Raw genomic sequence first — 15,853 nt, forward strand, 5'->3', positions numbered from 1 at the left:
GCCGCCGTAGGGGGCGGGGCCCGAGTACGGGGGCCGGAAGGGCGGCGGGGGCGGGGCGCGGGCCGGGGCGCCATGGGCAACCTGTTCGGCCGCAAGAAGCAGAGCCGGGTCACCGAGCAGGACAAGGCCGTGCTGGTGAGAGCGGGCCCGCGGCGCGGCGGCTGGGCGGGCTCCTGCGTCCGGGCGGCGGCCTCCGAGCTCGAGCCCCGCGCTGCAGGCGCCCGGGGTGGGGGGGGACGGGCCGGGGCCGGGGCCGCGCCGTCGTGGTCGCACCTGCTCTGCAGGCGGGCGCGTGCTCCAGGGGGCAGGTCCCGGCCACGTCCCGGGTGGGGGCGGGGGTGGGGGTGGGGGCGCCCCGCGAGGTCCCGCTCCGCTCCGGGCTGGGGGTGGGGGCGGGGGCCGCGGCCCGAGGGAGCCCCGGGTGGAGGCCCCGCCCCTACTGGAGGCCCCGCCCTCTGCGCCCCGCCCCCCAGTGGAGGCCCCGCCCTCTGAGCCCCGCCCCCGGAGCCCCGCGCCCACTGCTGCTCCTGCCCGCGGAGTCCCCGGTAGAAAACTTCGCTGCTGCGGACAGACCCGGTGTCGGGAGAAGTGACGCGGCAGGTGGGGAGTCGGGGGGCGGCGGGCGGGGGTCCTAAGTGCGAGCGGAGTTGACTTCTTCGCACGTCGTCTTTTCTAAGCTGCCTGCAACGAAAACCCGTTATTTTTGCACCGAGAGAGAAACAATTCAAGCGACAGATGATTTTTTTTTTCCCACCTTGGCTTCAGAAGCCCTATGTCATAACGGGTTCTTAGCTGAAGTTCCCCAGAGGAGGGAGAATCAGGCACAATTGTCCCTAAAGATCTGAACAGCGTTGGGTGCTGAGCGGGAGCCGGATGGGAAGTCGGGCAGGGGGGTAGCAGGGGGGCAGCGGGCCCTGCTGGTCGCTGCTCTGCACCGGGAAGCCCCCAAGGCGGGCGTCGTCTCCCCCTAAGGACTCCCCTCTGGGTTCCTCTTGGAGGAGGCCTTGCGACTTGCTGGGGATTCAGTTTGGGGAACAACGAGGCTTGCAGGGTTGCACACATTAAAACAAATTACTGCCTGATGGTTTCCTAAGACGCTCCGAGCCCAGTGTCCGTCCGTCCCGTGACCCTCTGCCGACACTCCTTGTTTTACAACGGTGGGGGGGGGGGGCAGCCTGGCCACACCTGCTTCTTTGGCTCGTCTTCAATACTTTGTGCGCACCCAGCTGGGACAGTGGCCCGAGGGGTAGGGGTGGGTGCCCAGGTCCTGGGGAGGAAGGGCAGCCAGAGCTGAGAAGACTGGGCGGCAGGCTGGCCATGGTGTCCCTGGGCCGTGGGGCCAGGAGACTGGGCACCCTGCACTGCAGCAAGGAGAGCGGCACCATCACAGAGCCTGACCCACAGGCCCCGTGGTGCAGTAGGGCCAGGCCCTCGGGAGAACGTGCTGTAGAGGGACCCTCAAACAGGTCCCTGCAGACATGTCTACACTGCTGGGTGGTGTCTAGCCATACGGAGTCTTAAGGATGTACCTAGCTCACGACTTAGTTAACTTCATTAATTCAGAGCAATCGATCCTAAGGATATAATGCTACGTATGAGAAATGCCCTGTGGCTGCAGGTGCTCACCACAGCATCATCAAAAATGAAATTTGGAAGAGACGTGAATGGCCTAAAATAGGGTAGAATTGACTGGCATGTGTAAATGACCACGCATCCTTTCTGGGACGGTACCTGGGGGTCCCAGGGGCTTGGTGAGATCACGCAAACAGTTCACCCAAATGAAGCCGGGACGGAAGGCCCCAAACCCTCGCTGGGGCCAGGGGCATGGTGCCTTCTGGTGCCCTTCCATGTTGTCTCTGAACCTTCGAGGCACCGGCAGCACCCTGGCCTGCCCCCAGAGCAGCTACGGTAGTGCCGTGCGGAGATGCGCTTGTGAGCATCAGTCCCCTGCGAAGGGCTGCAGATTGGTCCCCACCTCGGCACTGTGCACGGTGGGGCCGGCTCACTCTGCGTCGAGGCCATCCCGGGCATCGCAAGGCGTTGAGCAGCATCCCCAGCCTCCACCCACGGGGCCAGCAGCACCCGGCTCATGACAGCCGCGGACGTGCCCAGATACTGCGCCATGTGCCCCGGCCCCTGTGGAGAACTGTTCGGAGGGTGTGCTGCCAGGGGCGGCAGTCCGAGCACCTCCAGGCTGGCCGGGCCGGGTGCCGGGTGGCCCGCGGGGCCCGGTGCGGGGAGGCCGTGCTGTTGACCTCGGCCTGCTCTCTCGCAGCAACTAAAGCAGCAGCGGGATAAGCTGAAGCAGTACCAGAAGAGGATCACCCAGCAGCTGGAGAGGGAGCGGGAGATCGCGAGGCAGCTCCTACGGGACGGGAAGAAGGAGTGAGTGGGGCCCAGGGCAGGCTGCGCGCGGACAGGCTCCACACCGGGGGTGGGCTGGCCCAGGAGGCCGGTCAGCGCTGGGCAAGGCCGGCCAACGGCTACGGCTGCCGGCTCACTGCTCGGGTTCCCTCTGCAGCCGCGCCAAGCTGCTGCTCAAGAAGAAGCGGTATCGGGAGCAGCTTCTGGACAAGACAGAGAACCAGATCAGCAGCCTGGAAACGATGGTAGGCGAGCGGGAGCGGCGGGGAGCGGGCGGGGAAGGGGGGCCCCTGACGGCCGGGTCTGCTGCGGTCTCCCCAGGTCCAGAGCATTGAGTTCACCCAGATTGAAATGAAGGTGGTGGAAGGGCTGCAGATCGGAAATGAGTGTCTGAAGAAGATGCACCAGGTAGGTCCTCGCAGGGTGGGGGCAGAGAGCTTGCTCCTGAGCTCACACCTCGGCCGGGAGCTGTCGTGCCTGGCGGGAATGTGGGAGAGGGTGATGGTGTTGGGGGCAGACAGACTCGGGTATTGGCCTGAGGATGGGGTGATGGGCAGAGACGATGAATTGGGTCTGCAGATGCTCGAGGGACTGGAAGAAAAGCCTGGTGAGGGTGCACCAACGGGGTAGTGAACTCATTGGGAGGGCTTCCTGGAGGAGGTGACCAGAGCCTCGTCCCAGGAAGCAGCATAGGGGTGGGTGGCAAAAGGAAGGTGAGGCCCAGAGAGGCCATCTCCTGATGAGTGGACAGCAGGGGCTACACGGGGCGCCACGGCCTCCCAGGTTTTCTGACCGTCCCTGTGGTGCTGTGCCTGCCACTCAAGCTAAGGAGCTACTGTGAACCCAAAGGAAGTCGAGTCAGCTGCCCAGAGAAAGTTTTTGACGCCGTTTTACTTATTTCTACCTGGACCTGCTAGGGTTGGTTGGGGTACCCGAAGGCCTGCAGCAGAGGCCAGCAGGAGTCTGAGCAGTGCACTCAAGGCTTCTGAAGAGACGGGTCTTGACAGCCCTGGAGCCTCTGTGCACAGGCCCAGCCCACGGCAGAAAGTGCCAGAGCTGTGTGTCCACGTGGCCCGGCTTGCGCCCTGCAGTCCAGGTGGTCTTACCTCGGGGGTTGGTTATGTGCCTCACTGACGGGACCCCCACGCTCTGCACTCATTAGGTGATGTCCATAGAAGAAGTGGAGCGGATACTGGAGGAGACCCAGGAAGCCGTGGAGTACCAGCGGGTAGGTGTCGCTTGGTGTTGCTGGGTCACGGGGCCCACCTTCCACCAGGTGCGAGCGCACCTGCCGCCTGGGCGTGCCCAGCGACCACCCTCGAGGGCCGTGCCCCCCAGGCCGCTGGTGGTCACCTCTCAAGTGAGGAGGGCCTTGAGCCACGGGCTGTCTCCTTCCTCCACAAGGGGGCACTGTACCCCCTGCCCCAGCCTGGCCGCTGTCCTCACCTCTGCTCCTCCTTTTGCAGCAAATAGATGAACTATTGGCAGGAAGCTTCACTCAGGAGGATGAAGATGCCATCCTGGAGGAGCTGAATGCAATTACTCAGGTAAGGACGGGGCACGGTCGCTCAGGGGATCGGACCCCCAGGACGGGGCACGGTCGCTCGGGATCAGACCCCCAGGACCAGGCACGGTCGCTCAGGGGATCGGACCCCCAGGAGGCCCCTGCCCATTGTGGTCGTTGGCCTTAGGTGAGCACCTGCATCGGGCTTCATGTGAGTACACCACTCTGGCTTTGCAGCTGGTGTTCCTAAAATAACTAGAGTTTGTGCTAGACTGAGGTCTGGTTCAAAGCCTGTGCTCCTGCCTGTCCAGGGTCTGACGAGGGATCTCCAAGGAAGCCCCCTGGGGTCATTCCAGTCTCAGAGGCGCCCTGGAGCTGTGGCACGGGAGGTCTTGTTCAGGCTGTGTCTACAGCCTCCACCCTCTTTTCTTGCAGGAGCAGATAAAGCTCCCAGAGGTTCCTTCGGAGCCCCTTCCCACAAAGGAACCAGGTACGCTGCTTGTTCTGTGCTTTGGAAAACAGTGAGTTCTAGAACAAAGCAAAATCCCCCAGCTGCAAGGTCCTTCCCTTCCCGCTTGGTGGGAGATCTGGGCAGGTGAGCTTGCCGAGGCCAACTCGGGAGGGTTGGGCCTGGATTCTGGGGTGGGGGGTGACTTCTAAGAGCCTAACCCCATTCAGACAGGCGTATCCCACAGGCAGAGCTGGGAAAAGGCCGTGTCCAGCCCAGGACGAGCTGTCCTCTAAATAGCAGGGCCCTGGGCCGAGCAGCCCTGCAATGCTGCTCTCCGCGGGGGCCCTGCATGGCTGCTGGCCTCTCCACGTTTCTCTCTGCCCCCCTGCGTTCCTCCTTCACGCCAGGGCCCTGAGTGCTTGAGCCTTGGACCGCTCTGTTCGCTGGCACTGCCTGTCAGCCCCGCAGGCTCTGCCCAGAGCCCACTGCCCTGGCACCTGGCTCCTTGCCACCTCCCCTCCTTCTCTGGAAGTTTCTGCTGGTGGGGTCTTGTATACTTGACAAATACCTCTTTTCTTTTCTTTTCTTTTCTTTCCTTTTCTTTTCTTTTCTTTTCTTTTCTTTTCTTTTCTTTTTTTTTTTAACCTCTTTCTTTCCTCCACAGAAAAAGTCCCCATCAAGGCCAGGCCCAAGCAGGTGGACCTGGTGGCAGCCTCCTAACTGGCCTCTTTGCATGGGACTGGCAGGGACTCCCCAGAGACTGGGGCCCACAGAGTTCGGGTGCGTGGCCAGCCCTGACCCGCTCCCAGGAGGCCGGCGCCAGGCCAGGCCGGTCAGGTGCTGACGGCGCAGCGTGGTACACACAGGGCTTGATACCAGGATGACTCTACGGAGCGTTGCCCTGGCGCTGCTGTCTTGCTTTCATTTCTGGATTAAATGGCAACATTTGGACCCTCCAGCCAACACAGCTCTGACGCTGTGGTTCCCACGTGGCCACAGGCAGGCCCAACGCTCCTGGTGCCGGCACACTCCTGTCCCTGGCCCCGTGAGGCTCCACGGGCTGCCTTCTCTGCAGCCCGCTCTCTCATTTGGAGGGCGCGTCGAGCCTAGCTTCCTTGCCCTTCCTTCCCTCGCTTCTTCCTGCTGCTCCCGACGGCGGCCCGGCAGCACAGTGGAAGAGTCCCTGCCTTGGCCTGGCTTCCTGACCTGCCCAGTTTCCACGTCGGTTCAGGGCTGGAAACCTCCCCTCTTCTGTGTCGGCGTTCTGGGGCGTCGGGCCGGTCGGGGAGGACGCACCCCTGCTGGGTTGGTGGCTGCAGGAGCCCCGACCAGTCCCCGTCACGTGCGGCTGTGCACGCAGAGGCAGCCCCACCACAGAGGGACGTCCCGGGGAGCCAGCGGGGAGCACCTCCCCCGGAGGTGCTGACGGGGCCTGCTCTGGTGGCCGCGGCCCCGCTGCCTGGGACCCTGCCGAGCACCCCGGGCTCTCTGACCCGCCGTCTCTGAGTCATCAGCTGTGGGGCAGAGGCTGTGGAGGGTGGTCGCGGCTCCCTAGTTGACGGTTCATCTTGGTTTCAGACAATCCCAGTGACACATCCCTCCCAACAAGAACAGAAAGGGGACCCTCCCAGCCCCTCAAACAGGTCAGCCCCCTATTAAAGTCGATGCCTGCATGGTCTGCTGCCTTGTGGCGTGGGGTCCATGGGAACACCTGGGTGCGTTAAGTGTGGCTCCTGTCCTCTAGCATCCCTGAAACAAGGCCCTTGCCCCTGCCAGGGCATTCACTTGAGGGCACCTGCTGGGGCGACACCCCATGGGGCTGGGCAAGGACAGGCGAAGGTTCTCGGTGCACCCAGCAGGGCTCCGCCGTCACCTCTGGGCAGCTGCCTGTAGCAGAGTGCAGGGGAGCAGTGTCCTGTCCCCTTCCGGTGGGACAGACCCTCGTGGGCTCACTCACTGAGGCGGCCTCAGACCCCTTGGGGTGAGGGAGCGGCGTACCTCCGGGAGGGCAGCGGGCTTGGAGTCCCAGTGCCCCAGGGAGTGAGCAGACAACAACAAGGAGAGGGATGGGGGGGTCCCACTTAAGGGGGACCACTTAAGAGGGGGCTTCCGTGCCCTTCACTCTGAGGGCATGATGGGATGCAGCCAGAAGGGCGATGAGCTGAAAATTCAACCTGGATTTGGGGTGTAATGCATGCCTTAGCCAGGAGGGGGCTGTCTGCCAGCTAATTTGGGGGATTTTGCAGGAAACTGCAGTGCCAGTCTGGTGGCTGGGCCCCCCCCTTTGTTTTTGGTAATCCAGCCACCTGTCCCCAAGATGCACAGTGCCCCTGGGGGCAGCTCTGATAGGCTAGGAGGAGACCTTCCATCCGGTGACCCCATCCCACGGCCGCTGCCGGTCCCAGGGCATGGAGGGCCTGGGCAGCCTGGCTGGGGGAGGTGCCCCCCCCTTTCCCTCTTCCCACCAGGACCCAGGGGGCAGGGTTGTCTGCAAAGCCTGCCTTTTGCCGCGCACTGACTGGGCCCCCTCACGGCTCGCAGTGGGGCTGCACGGTGGGGCGTCAGGGCTCCGATGCCCTCTTGGTGTTCCCCTGGGGAACCTGCCCGGGTCCACCCAGCCGGCTCCCGGGGAACCACCCGCTCCCCGACGTGCACCCTGCAGCATCATGGGCTTCCTCCTGCCCCGGGCAAGGGGCACCCTCATCTCCTCTGAAATAGCCCAGAAGTTGGAGAGGGAAGTTTATCCTCTCAAAGTCCAAGAAGTTAGGTCGTATGTACCCATTAATCATCTTTTTTCTTTTTACACATTTATTCTGTTTACCTAGGAAGGTGTGGCCCTGAAACCCAGCTTGACCTTGAGCTGACTCCTCGGCCCTGGCCCTAGAAGTTGCCTGGCCTGCCAGCGCCTGTCAGAGTGTGTGTGTGTGTGTGTGTGTGTGTGTGTGTGTGCGCGCGCATAGGGAGCTGAGGTGACCTCTCCTGCGAGCACAAGCCTCGCATTGACCCTGCCCATCACCGAGCCCTGGTCCTAAACCCCAGCGACTTGACCCTGACCCCACTTCATTCTAACGTATGGGGCATAGGGCTCAGGAGCACTACAGTTGTCTGTAGCGGCGGCAGAGCTGGTGTCCTGCTCAAGATCCCTGGGGGCCGGGAAACCGGTGGGAGGGGCTAGCAAGGGGGCCAGGGGCCATCAGACTAGAGAGGACTACCTGGGGAGCTGGGACAGGAAAGGGCAGGGGGGAGGACGAGGCATTGGGACCATTTTGGTGGGACACACATTTGTCCCCAGTACAGGCATCATGGAAAGTATAAAAGCAGGGGATGGGGAGCTGGGAGAAAGGGGCACCCAGGATGAGATGGGGGCACCCTGGATCACCCATGTGCCCTGCCCTGGGGAGGCACTGGCCCTCTCCCCGTCTACGGCCACCCCAGAGGGTCTCCCTGACACCTTGTCCTACCCAGAGAGGGGATCGGGAACACGGCAGAGCGTGGGGCACTGTCCTGACGACACAGGGGCCTCGGGTGGCGCTGGCTCCCTGTGTGGTCACTCCCTGGCTACAGACGCGCGGGGAGGCCCCGCCACACTGGCCACTGGAGGCAGCAGAACCTGCGGCATAAACTAGCCAGGGTGACAGGCTGCTGAGACGAAAACCAGTGTTCTCCGGAGGATTATGACAGACCCAGAGCCTACACAACACGGCAGCCACGATGCCGGATTTACAATCCCAAGTTACTCACCTACAGAGAATTAGGAAAACGTGACCAGTTTCCAAGGGAAATGACAATCAACAGATGCCAACCCTGAGATCCAGGTGGTGGAATGAGACACGTGAACACAATTATCAAGACCATGTCACAGAAGGTAAAGTTAAACACGCTGGAAACACAGAAAGATCTCAACTGGCGGGGAGACAGTATACAAAAGAACAAAAATGCAAATTTCAGAACTGAAAAACAAACCAAAAATAAAAAAAAAAAAAAACTAACAAGCTCAATAGCAAAAAGGAGTCTTTTCCAAGGAAAGACTCTGACCTGGACGATCGGCCAAAGGAAATCCAGCCTGGATAAGAGATGGGAGTCTGGGGGCAAGCCCACGCCTCGGGGGCCTGTGAGCCCGGATGAGAAGGTCCAATGTCGTGTTACTAAAATCCTGAGAAGAGAATAGAGCAGGGGGGAGAAATTTTTTGGAGAAAAACTGGCCAAAAATTTCTCACATTTGAAGACCTCAATTTATAGATTTAAGAATTGCAGTGACCTCCAAACGGTAAGTCCAAAGCCGTGCCTAGACGCACCATAAACTGCTGAAAACAAAGCAAAGATAAAAATCTGGACGGCACTAGGTAGATACGAAACCTGCCCAGAGGAACAACAGTCCGAACACGCGCTTGTGAATCAGAACCCGCAGACGCCAGAAGACGCAGAAACAGGATCTTGAAAGTGCTGGAGGACAACAGTCAGCCCAAGGTTCAGTGAGTTATGAAAACATGCCTTGGGGAGGAAGGAAAAACGAAGACACTCTCAGGAGAGGGGAAGGGAAGAGTTGGTTGTGCAGAGCTGCTCTAAGGAGATATAATGACACTCGTCAGGCCGCCAGGAAACGATGCCACACGGAGATGTGTGTCTTCGGTAATGGAGGATGAAGAGAAATGGGCAATATCTGAGTACATAGAAAAGATCGTTTTCCCTTTTAAGTTTTTAAAAAACGTGCTGTTGAAAGCAAAAATTAGAACACACGACTTGTGAACGCACAACTGGCATGGCGGGGGTAAGGCCTCTACGGTTAGCTCCCAGTCCGCCGTGAAAGGATAGTGTGTATGTTGAAATCCCTAGTGTGACCACTAAAAAAAATAAAAAAAAATACAGAGATGCAGCAAAAAGTCTGATGGTCAAGTGGAATACTAAGATTGTCAAAGAATCCAAAAGAAGGCAGGAAAGGGGAACACAGGTGGACAAACAGAACAAGTGGTAGATCTACATTCAATTATCTTATTTTTTTAAATATTTTATTTATGATAGACATAGAGAAAGAGAGAGAGGCAAAGACACAGGCAGAGGGAGAGACAGGCTCCATGCCGGGAGCCTGACGTGGGACTGGATCCTGGGGCCCCAGGATCACACCCTGGGCCAAAGGCAGGTGCTAGACCACTGAACCACCCAGGGATCCCCCTCAATTCTCTTTTAAAGATGTTATTTATTTATTCACAAGAGACACAGGCAGAGGGAGAAGCAGGGTCCATGCAGGGAGCCCGACGCGGGACTCGATCCCGGGACCCCAGGGGTCACGCCCTGGGCTGCAGGCAGCTGCTCAACCACTGAGCCACTCGGGCGTCCCTACATTCAATTCTGAATAACTACATAAATATAAACAGTCCAAATACCCCAATTAAAGACAGATTGTCAAATTGGAATTTAACCAAAAAAAGAAAGCCTGCCTATGCTGTCTACAAGAAGCCCACTCTAAATATAAAGGCAGGGAAAAAATCAAAAGATGGGGAAATCTATCCTGGAGACACGAATCAAAGGGAAGCTGGCACGGTTACGTCACCATCAGACAGTGGAGGTTTCACACCGAGGGTGAGTACCCACAGCCACAGGACTTCAGCGCACAGGAAGCAAAGCCTGGCAGGACCGCAGGCCCGATGGGCTGTCGGAGCTCAGACCCTCACCCGCCGAGACAGGCCCCCGGACGGAGCGCCCGCAGCGGAGCACGCGTCCCTTCCAGTGTGCACGGAACGCGCGTCACCACGTGCCGCGTCCTGGGCCGTCCTGTAAACCCAAGTTTTTTTAAAAAAAAACTTGAAATACCACAAAGTATGTTCAAAGACCATAATATAATGAGTCAATGACACATCTCTGAAAGATCCGCAGATACTAAACAATGAATGGGGTAAAGTGCAATTCGTAAGAGAAATTAGAAAATATTTTGAATGAAAATGAAAACGTTAACATTCATGAACTGTAGCAAGAGCAGTGCTTTACCTCTAAAGGGATTCATAACACTGAATGCTTACTTTTAAAAAGGGGGGAGTTTCTAATCAATGAGCTAAACCTTCACCTTAATTAATTAGGGCAAATTCAATCCAAAGTGATCAGACCAAAGGAAATAATAGCAGAAATCAATGAAGACAGAACACGAAAGAAAAATCAATGAGAGCAAAAAGGAGTTATTTGGAAAACTCAGTAACTCTGATGAACCTGGGCCAGAGTGATGGGAACAAAGGAGGCACAAATTACACCAGGAATGAAAGGGAACATCGCTGTAGACCCTATAAACATTAAAAGGACATTAAGGAAATATTAGCTTGATGCCTGTAAACTCATCAATTTAGAAGAAATGGACCAATTCCTTGAAAGCCACACACAGCGCAGCACAGTCGAGGCTGCACGGATGGGCCGCGCACTTGTATCTGCTAAAGAAATTCAGTCTCGGGGATCCCTGGGTGGCTCAGCGGTTTGGCGCCTGCCTTTGGCCCAGGGCGTGATCCTGGAGTCCCGGGATCGAGTCCCGTGTCAGGCTCCGGGCATGGAGCCTGCTTCTCCCTCTGCCTGTGTCTCTGCCTCTCTCTATGTCTATCATGAATAAATAAATAAAATCTTTAAAAAAGAAAAAAAAGAAATTCATTCTCACCAGACACTGAAGGGAGACGTCCTAGCAATTCTGCACGAACTCGGGGAGAGCCGGAGACGGAGTCCGGCCAGCACCCGGCAGGAACACAGGTGCACAGTCTTCAGCAAACTATTACACTGAATCCAGTGTAGAAAGGGTTTCTATCCTGGAGTAACTTAACTCTGGGATACATCAAGTGGGGTTTATCCTGGAAATATAAGGTCAAGCTATGACGCAATGCAATCCACAATATCAACAGACTCAAGAAGAAAGTCTGAGGACATCTCAGTAGATGCAAGAAAAGTGTTTGACAAATTTCAACATCTATGATTTTTAAAAAAAAAAGTAGCAACTATGAAAAAAGGGAACTTCTTTATAAAGGGCATCCGCAAAACCCTACAGCTGACAGCATGCTCATGGCCAAGGGCGGCGTGCTTTTCCCCCGCGAGATCGGGAACCTGGCAAGGGGGCTCCTCTGACCACTTGTACTCAACATCACGTCGGGGTCCTCGAGCATAACTGAGAGAGAAATAAGATGCAGCCATGTCGGGAAGGAAGAAAGAAGAGTTTCTAGTTGCAGCGGGGAACCCGAAGGAACCCACGGGAAATCCCTTACAACTAGCCAGAGGTTTGGTGAGGTCACAGGCGACCCGGTCACCGTGCAAAATGCCACATGCATTTCTATATCTACCGGCAACAAGTGGAACAACTGGAAACACATGTAGACGGGAACCAGGCTCCCACCGTCCAGGATGGAGAAGCACAGGATGGGCCAGTGCTCCCACGACGACAGGGAGAGCTCGCCCCGTTGGAGCACCCGACAGCTGCCATGTGGGAGCACTGCCGCGCCTGCTTGGAGAGTGTGATGGGACTCCTGGGGCTCCAGGCACTGGCCCCTGTTGCAGGGCGCGGTGAGGACGCCACGGCCGGGCTCCCCTTGACACAGCCTTAGAAGGGCCCGGGCCTGCCAAGAGGAGCGAGGCCTCTAGTGGCTTCCACGGTGTAAACCCCCTGCCTAGAGACTATGCGTGTGGCCCACAGATGCACACACACGTCCTCAAGTGTGATCTGGGGACCGTGTGCGGTGCTCCTGAGTCAGAGCAGGTGTCAGATCCACCTTCCCAGGTCTGCTCCTCTCCATGGTGTGGCAGGCTGGCCCGCCAGGGGACAGGGAGGCTGGGGGTGCAGGGGCAGCGGGGACCCGGGTCAGGGGCCACTGAGTGATGGGCCCGGATGAGCGCCACGTACTCTCCAGACTCCCACCGCCTACCACCTCCTCTTCACAAAGCCCTTCGTGCTCAAGCCCGGGCTCTGGCCTGTCAGGACCGCGGGTACAGCGGCCCGGGGGGCGGGGAGGCAGGGAGAGCCCCTCCCAGGTCCTGGCCTCCGGTGACAGCCTGAGCCTAGAGCTGGTCCTGTGGGCTGGTGGTTGGATGCCTCGGGCAGGCTGCTGGCGCCTGGTCCCCCGGCCCCTGGCCCCCCCCGGCCGCCGGCCTGCCAGGGCTGCAGATGGTGGGCTCCCACCCAGGGCTCCGCAGGCAACAGCTCAGGACTTCAGGCCCTGCGGGTCTGAGGGCAGCTGCTCCCCCAGAGCCCCTGGGGGGGGCTGCAGGGCCGCACAGACCTCTCCCCCCAGGAGCCCAGGCCCCTCCGCGCCCAAGGCCTCAGGGAACCGCAGCCCAGAGCACAGCGAGGGAGCGCAGGGCGCAGGACCCCTGGGCACTTGGAGCCGCAGCTGAACACAAGTCGGCAGGTGACGCAGGTGACGCAGCGCTTCCAGCCTGACACGCGCCACCGACCGACGACAAGCGGGCACGTGAGGTTGGCAGCACCTGCCCCTCGGCCCCGAAGGCAGAGTGCTCCTCCCGGGCAGCGCTGGGCCGGGGAGGGGACGCAGAGCCCACACCGAGGGGGACACATCGGGGGATTCCACGCACGCCGACCCCGGCCACAGAAAGGCTGCCGGCAGCTGGCGAGGGGGGCGCGGGGGCGGCGGCCGGGCACGGGCTCCCTCTGAGCTGCTGACAAAGGTCGGGAACCTGCTCGCGGTCGAGGTGGCGGGTGCGCAGCACCACCCTCCGTGCCTCCGATGTGGACCGAACTGCCAAAAAGTTCGCTGGCACATGACTTCTACCTCAGCCTTAGAACAGGATGTCACAGGATGTCACCGGGCCCTCTGAAAACACAGATCGCCGCGAGCAGGCCTCCTCGCAGGGCGCCCCGCAGGGCCCAGGCAGCGTCCGCGCGCGGAGGGCCTCCTGCCCGCCTGTGTCCTTTCCTCCCGCTGGGCCCGGGGGACGGGCTCCCCGGAGGCTGGGGCCTTGCCGGGTCTCCAACGTCTTCGGAGAATTCCTAGCCCCTCGGGCCCGGAGGCCTGCGGACGCCCGGGACTCGGGCACGCGGCACTGCCACCACCTGAGCCAGTGGCCACCCCATCCCCGTCAGCACCCCACCCCCTCGCCGGCCTCCAGGACGCGGCAGGACATCTCCGGGGCCGTCCACCAGATGGCAGCGAAGGCTCCCCGATGTGGAGGCCCTGCCCACCCGGCGGGTGGCGCCCCGAGGCCCCCGCGGACCAGGAGGCGGGGTCGGGCACCTGCGGGCACACACTCCGACACCCCCTGGGGCCCACCTCAGACGGGGCCACACAGTCCGGCAAAGCCCCCGCGGGGTGTCCTGGGACTGACCCCCCTGCACCCCCCCGGGCCGACCACCGTGTCCCAACGGCCCCCCGCAAATTACCAGCCCAACTTCCGGCTGAGATCCCACCTGGGCTCTCCAACCAGGAGCCCGTGGCGCCCAGGAGTCTCGGCTTTGCCTCTCCCGGTGCAGAATCGAGGTCGCGGACCTTTCCCAGCAGGAACTCCAGGAGCCAAAGAATGAGGCAAAATTCCTACGAGCGACACTGCAGCCCCCGGCGCCCGCGGCGGAGCAAGTCTCCAGGTCTGGGTGCGGGTGAGCAGCCCAGCCGCCAGGGCTCCCCTGGGGCCTCGCTTCTGTCCCCACAGAGCCTCATCCTGCGAAGGCCGCGGTTGGCCGGGGGTTAAAGGTCACCCCGAGCTGTTCCGTGGTTTTTCCCCCCACGGAGGGAATGTTCTTTCCTTGCCGACATCTAGGCAACAAAGTTTCCAGAGGCCTCTGCAAAGTCTGTTTCTTCCAACTTTGGAGAGAAAGACCGAGGGAGAGAAGAGCCTGGGGGGCAAGTAATATGCTCAAGCGAGACGCTAAAATAATGTCCCTCAGAATCACGGTACCTCCGGCCCAGACCGGCCAGGGCCTCAGTTCCGAAACACTCCCCGTCTTTGGATACGAGAGCGTGGCGGGGGCTTTGGGCGGTTGGGACAAGTGCCTGGCTCCCCGAGCTACGGCCCCAACTGCAGCCTGGGTCCCGGAGGGAGCGCGGAAGGGAGCCCGGCGTGCCCGGCGCTGCCCCCCCAGCCCCCGCCACAGGCCAGGCGCTTCTGTGGCGTCTCGGTCTGGCCGCCCCGTGGGCCTAGACCGTGGGCACTGCTGACCCGACCCCAGCCCCTTCCTCCCGGGCTTCCCTACCATTTGCTCCAGGAGCTCGTGGCCACACACACACACACACACACACCCTGTCCCCCCCAAGGGTGCACTGGCACCCGCCCAGGTCCCCTCGGCAGCTCTGCTGTCCGCCTGTCCAATTCTACCACCGTTATTCCAGCACATTCTAGGGGCTGCAGGAGACAAAGCACTTACGTGCTACCCAAGGGGACGGGCCTTTGCCTCTGGTGAGAGCCCAATACCCACGTGGGCTGGGCCTGTGGGTCACCCACTTGGCGAGGGGGACAACGCTGCCCCATGACCCGGCACATGCACACAAACATCTGTAAGACTGGCCTGCGTCTTCCTGTAAGAGTGGCCCAGTGTCCCGTCAACACCGCGAGTCTGCCCTCTGCACATCCCCAGTTCCCAACCACAGGAGAAGGGGGAGGCCTGAGTGCCAGGAGGAGATGTGGGAGCCGCCTCACCAGCTGGAAGCTGCCCACCTGGTCCCTGTGCCACGGCCGGGGACCCACCTGGCCCAGGAGAGGCCCCCAGCGTTAGGAGCCACCCAGACAGGGAGACGACAGGGCGGCTGTAGTTGGGACCCAGGGACGCAACACTGGGCCAGTCTTGGCAGACGCCGGTGGCCACAAGCTGGAGGCTGGGGCAGCTTTGTACTCCCCGCTCAGGGTGGGCGGCCCACAGGCTCAGCCCCAGTGGGTCGCAAGGCTCCCCTGGGGGGTTTAAGGATCTGCAGCGAGAAGAAAAAGATTTCAGGGCTGAAGACAACATTTTAAAATCTGGCTTTAAATAAACATGGAATAAAAAAAGAGCGAGCGGAGCCTCCGGCAGCTGAAATTAGAAGCAGCGGCCCCGGGCAGGGGAGCCATCTGCGCGCCAGGCAGCGCCGTCTGCAGTCTCCTGGCAGCGCCCGGGGGCCGGGGCCGCCTCGACGGGGAGGGCGTCCCCCAGCCCCGACTCCTCTCTGCTCCCAAACGCCTTGCCCGTCACTGTGCGGCCCCTCACGTCCCTAGGAAGCAGAGAGGAGGACGCAAAGAGCCGGGCGAGCAAGGCACGGCAGGTTCCCGTCCCTCCCGGGCCCACACCCGCGGCCTGGTCACTGGGGCACCTGCCCGCCCCCCCCACCCCCGACCTGGACGCGTGTGAATGTGCACCGTCAGCTAAGGCGTTTGATCAGCAGGTGGGTGCCGGGCTGGCAGACACGGGATGACGCCGACACACAGCGGGGAGGGGCCCCGAGAAAGTCGGAGCCTTTCGCGCCCCGGCGCTCACCCCCGCGCCGCCTCCCACGGCCCCTGGAGTCACGCCGAGGCGCGCGCATTATGTAAGGGGGCCGGTTGCCGGGGAACCTCTCCCACCCAGCCCTGCCGCAGTCGCGCCTGTCTCCTCCGCCCCG

General features: G+C 60.7%; 1 protein-coding gene across 1 annotated transcript; it reads left to right on the forward strand.

Moving 5' to 3' along the window:
* On the forward strand, positions 1 to 5,997 carry CHMP6 (charged multivesicular body protein 6). The gene is made up of 8 exons (XM_041726661.1): positions 1 to 135; positions 2,276 to 2,385; positions 2,522 to 2,609; positions 2,686 to 2,772; positions 3,527 to 3,592; positions 3,831 to 3,911; positions 4,304 to 4,358; positions 4,984 to 5,997. The coding sequence occupies exons 1-8, from the start codon at positions 73 to 75 to the stop codon at positions 5,037 to 5,039; spliced, it is 606 nt and encodes a 201-aa protein (XP_041582595.1). The 5' UTR covers positions 1 to 72; the 3' UTR covers positions 5,040 to 5,997.
* Positions 5,998 to 15,853: the final 9,856 nt, after the last annotated feature.

The sequence above is a fragment of the Vulpes lagopus genome, chromosome 12, assembly GCF_018345385.1.
Source record: "Vulpes lagopus strain Blue_001 chromosome 12, ASM1834538v1, whole genome shotgun sequence".
Taxonomy (NCBI): domain Eukaryota; kingdom Metazoa; phylum Chordata; class Mammalia; order Carnivora; family Canidae; genus Vulpes; species Vulpes lagopus.

What these genes read in the sequence shown, in the direction of transcription:
- CHMP6 (XM_041726661.1), top strand. Translation starts at nt 73, where the DNA reads ATGGGCAACCTGTTCGGCCGCAAGAAGCAGAGCCGGGTCACCGAGCAG. An exon ending in CTACGGGACGGGAAGAAGGA is followed by an intron (nt 2,386 to 2,521) that starts GTGAGTGGGGCC and finishes TTCCCTCTGCAG; the next exon opens with CCGCGCCAAGCTGCTGCTCA. An exon ending in CCTTCCCACAAAGGAACCAG is followed by an intron (nt 4,359 to 4,983) that starts GTACGCTGCTTG and finishes TTTCCTCCACAG; the next exon opens with AAAAAGTCCCCATCAAGGCC.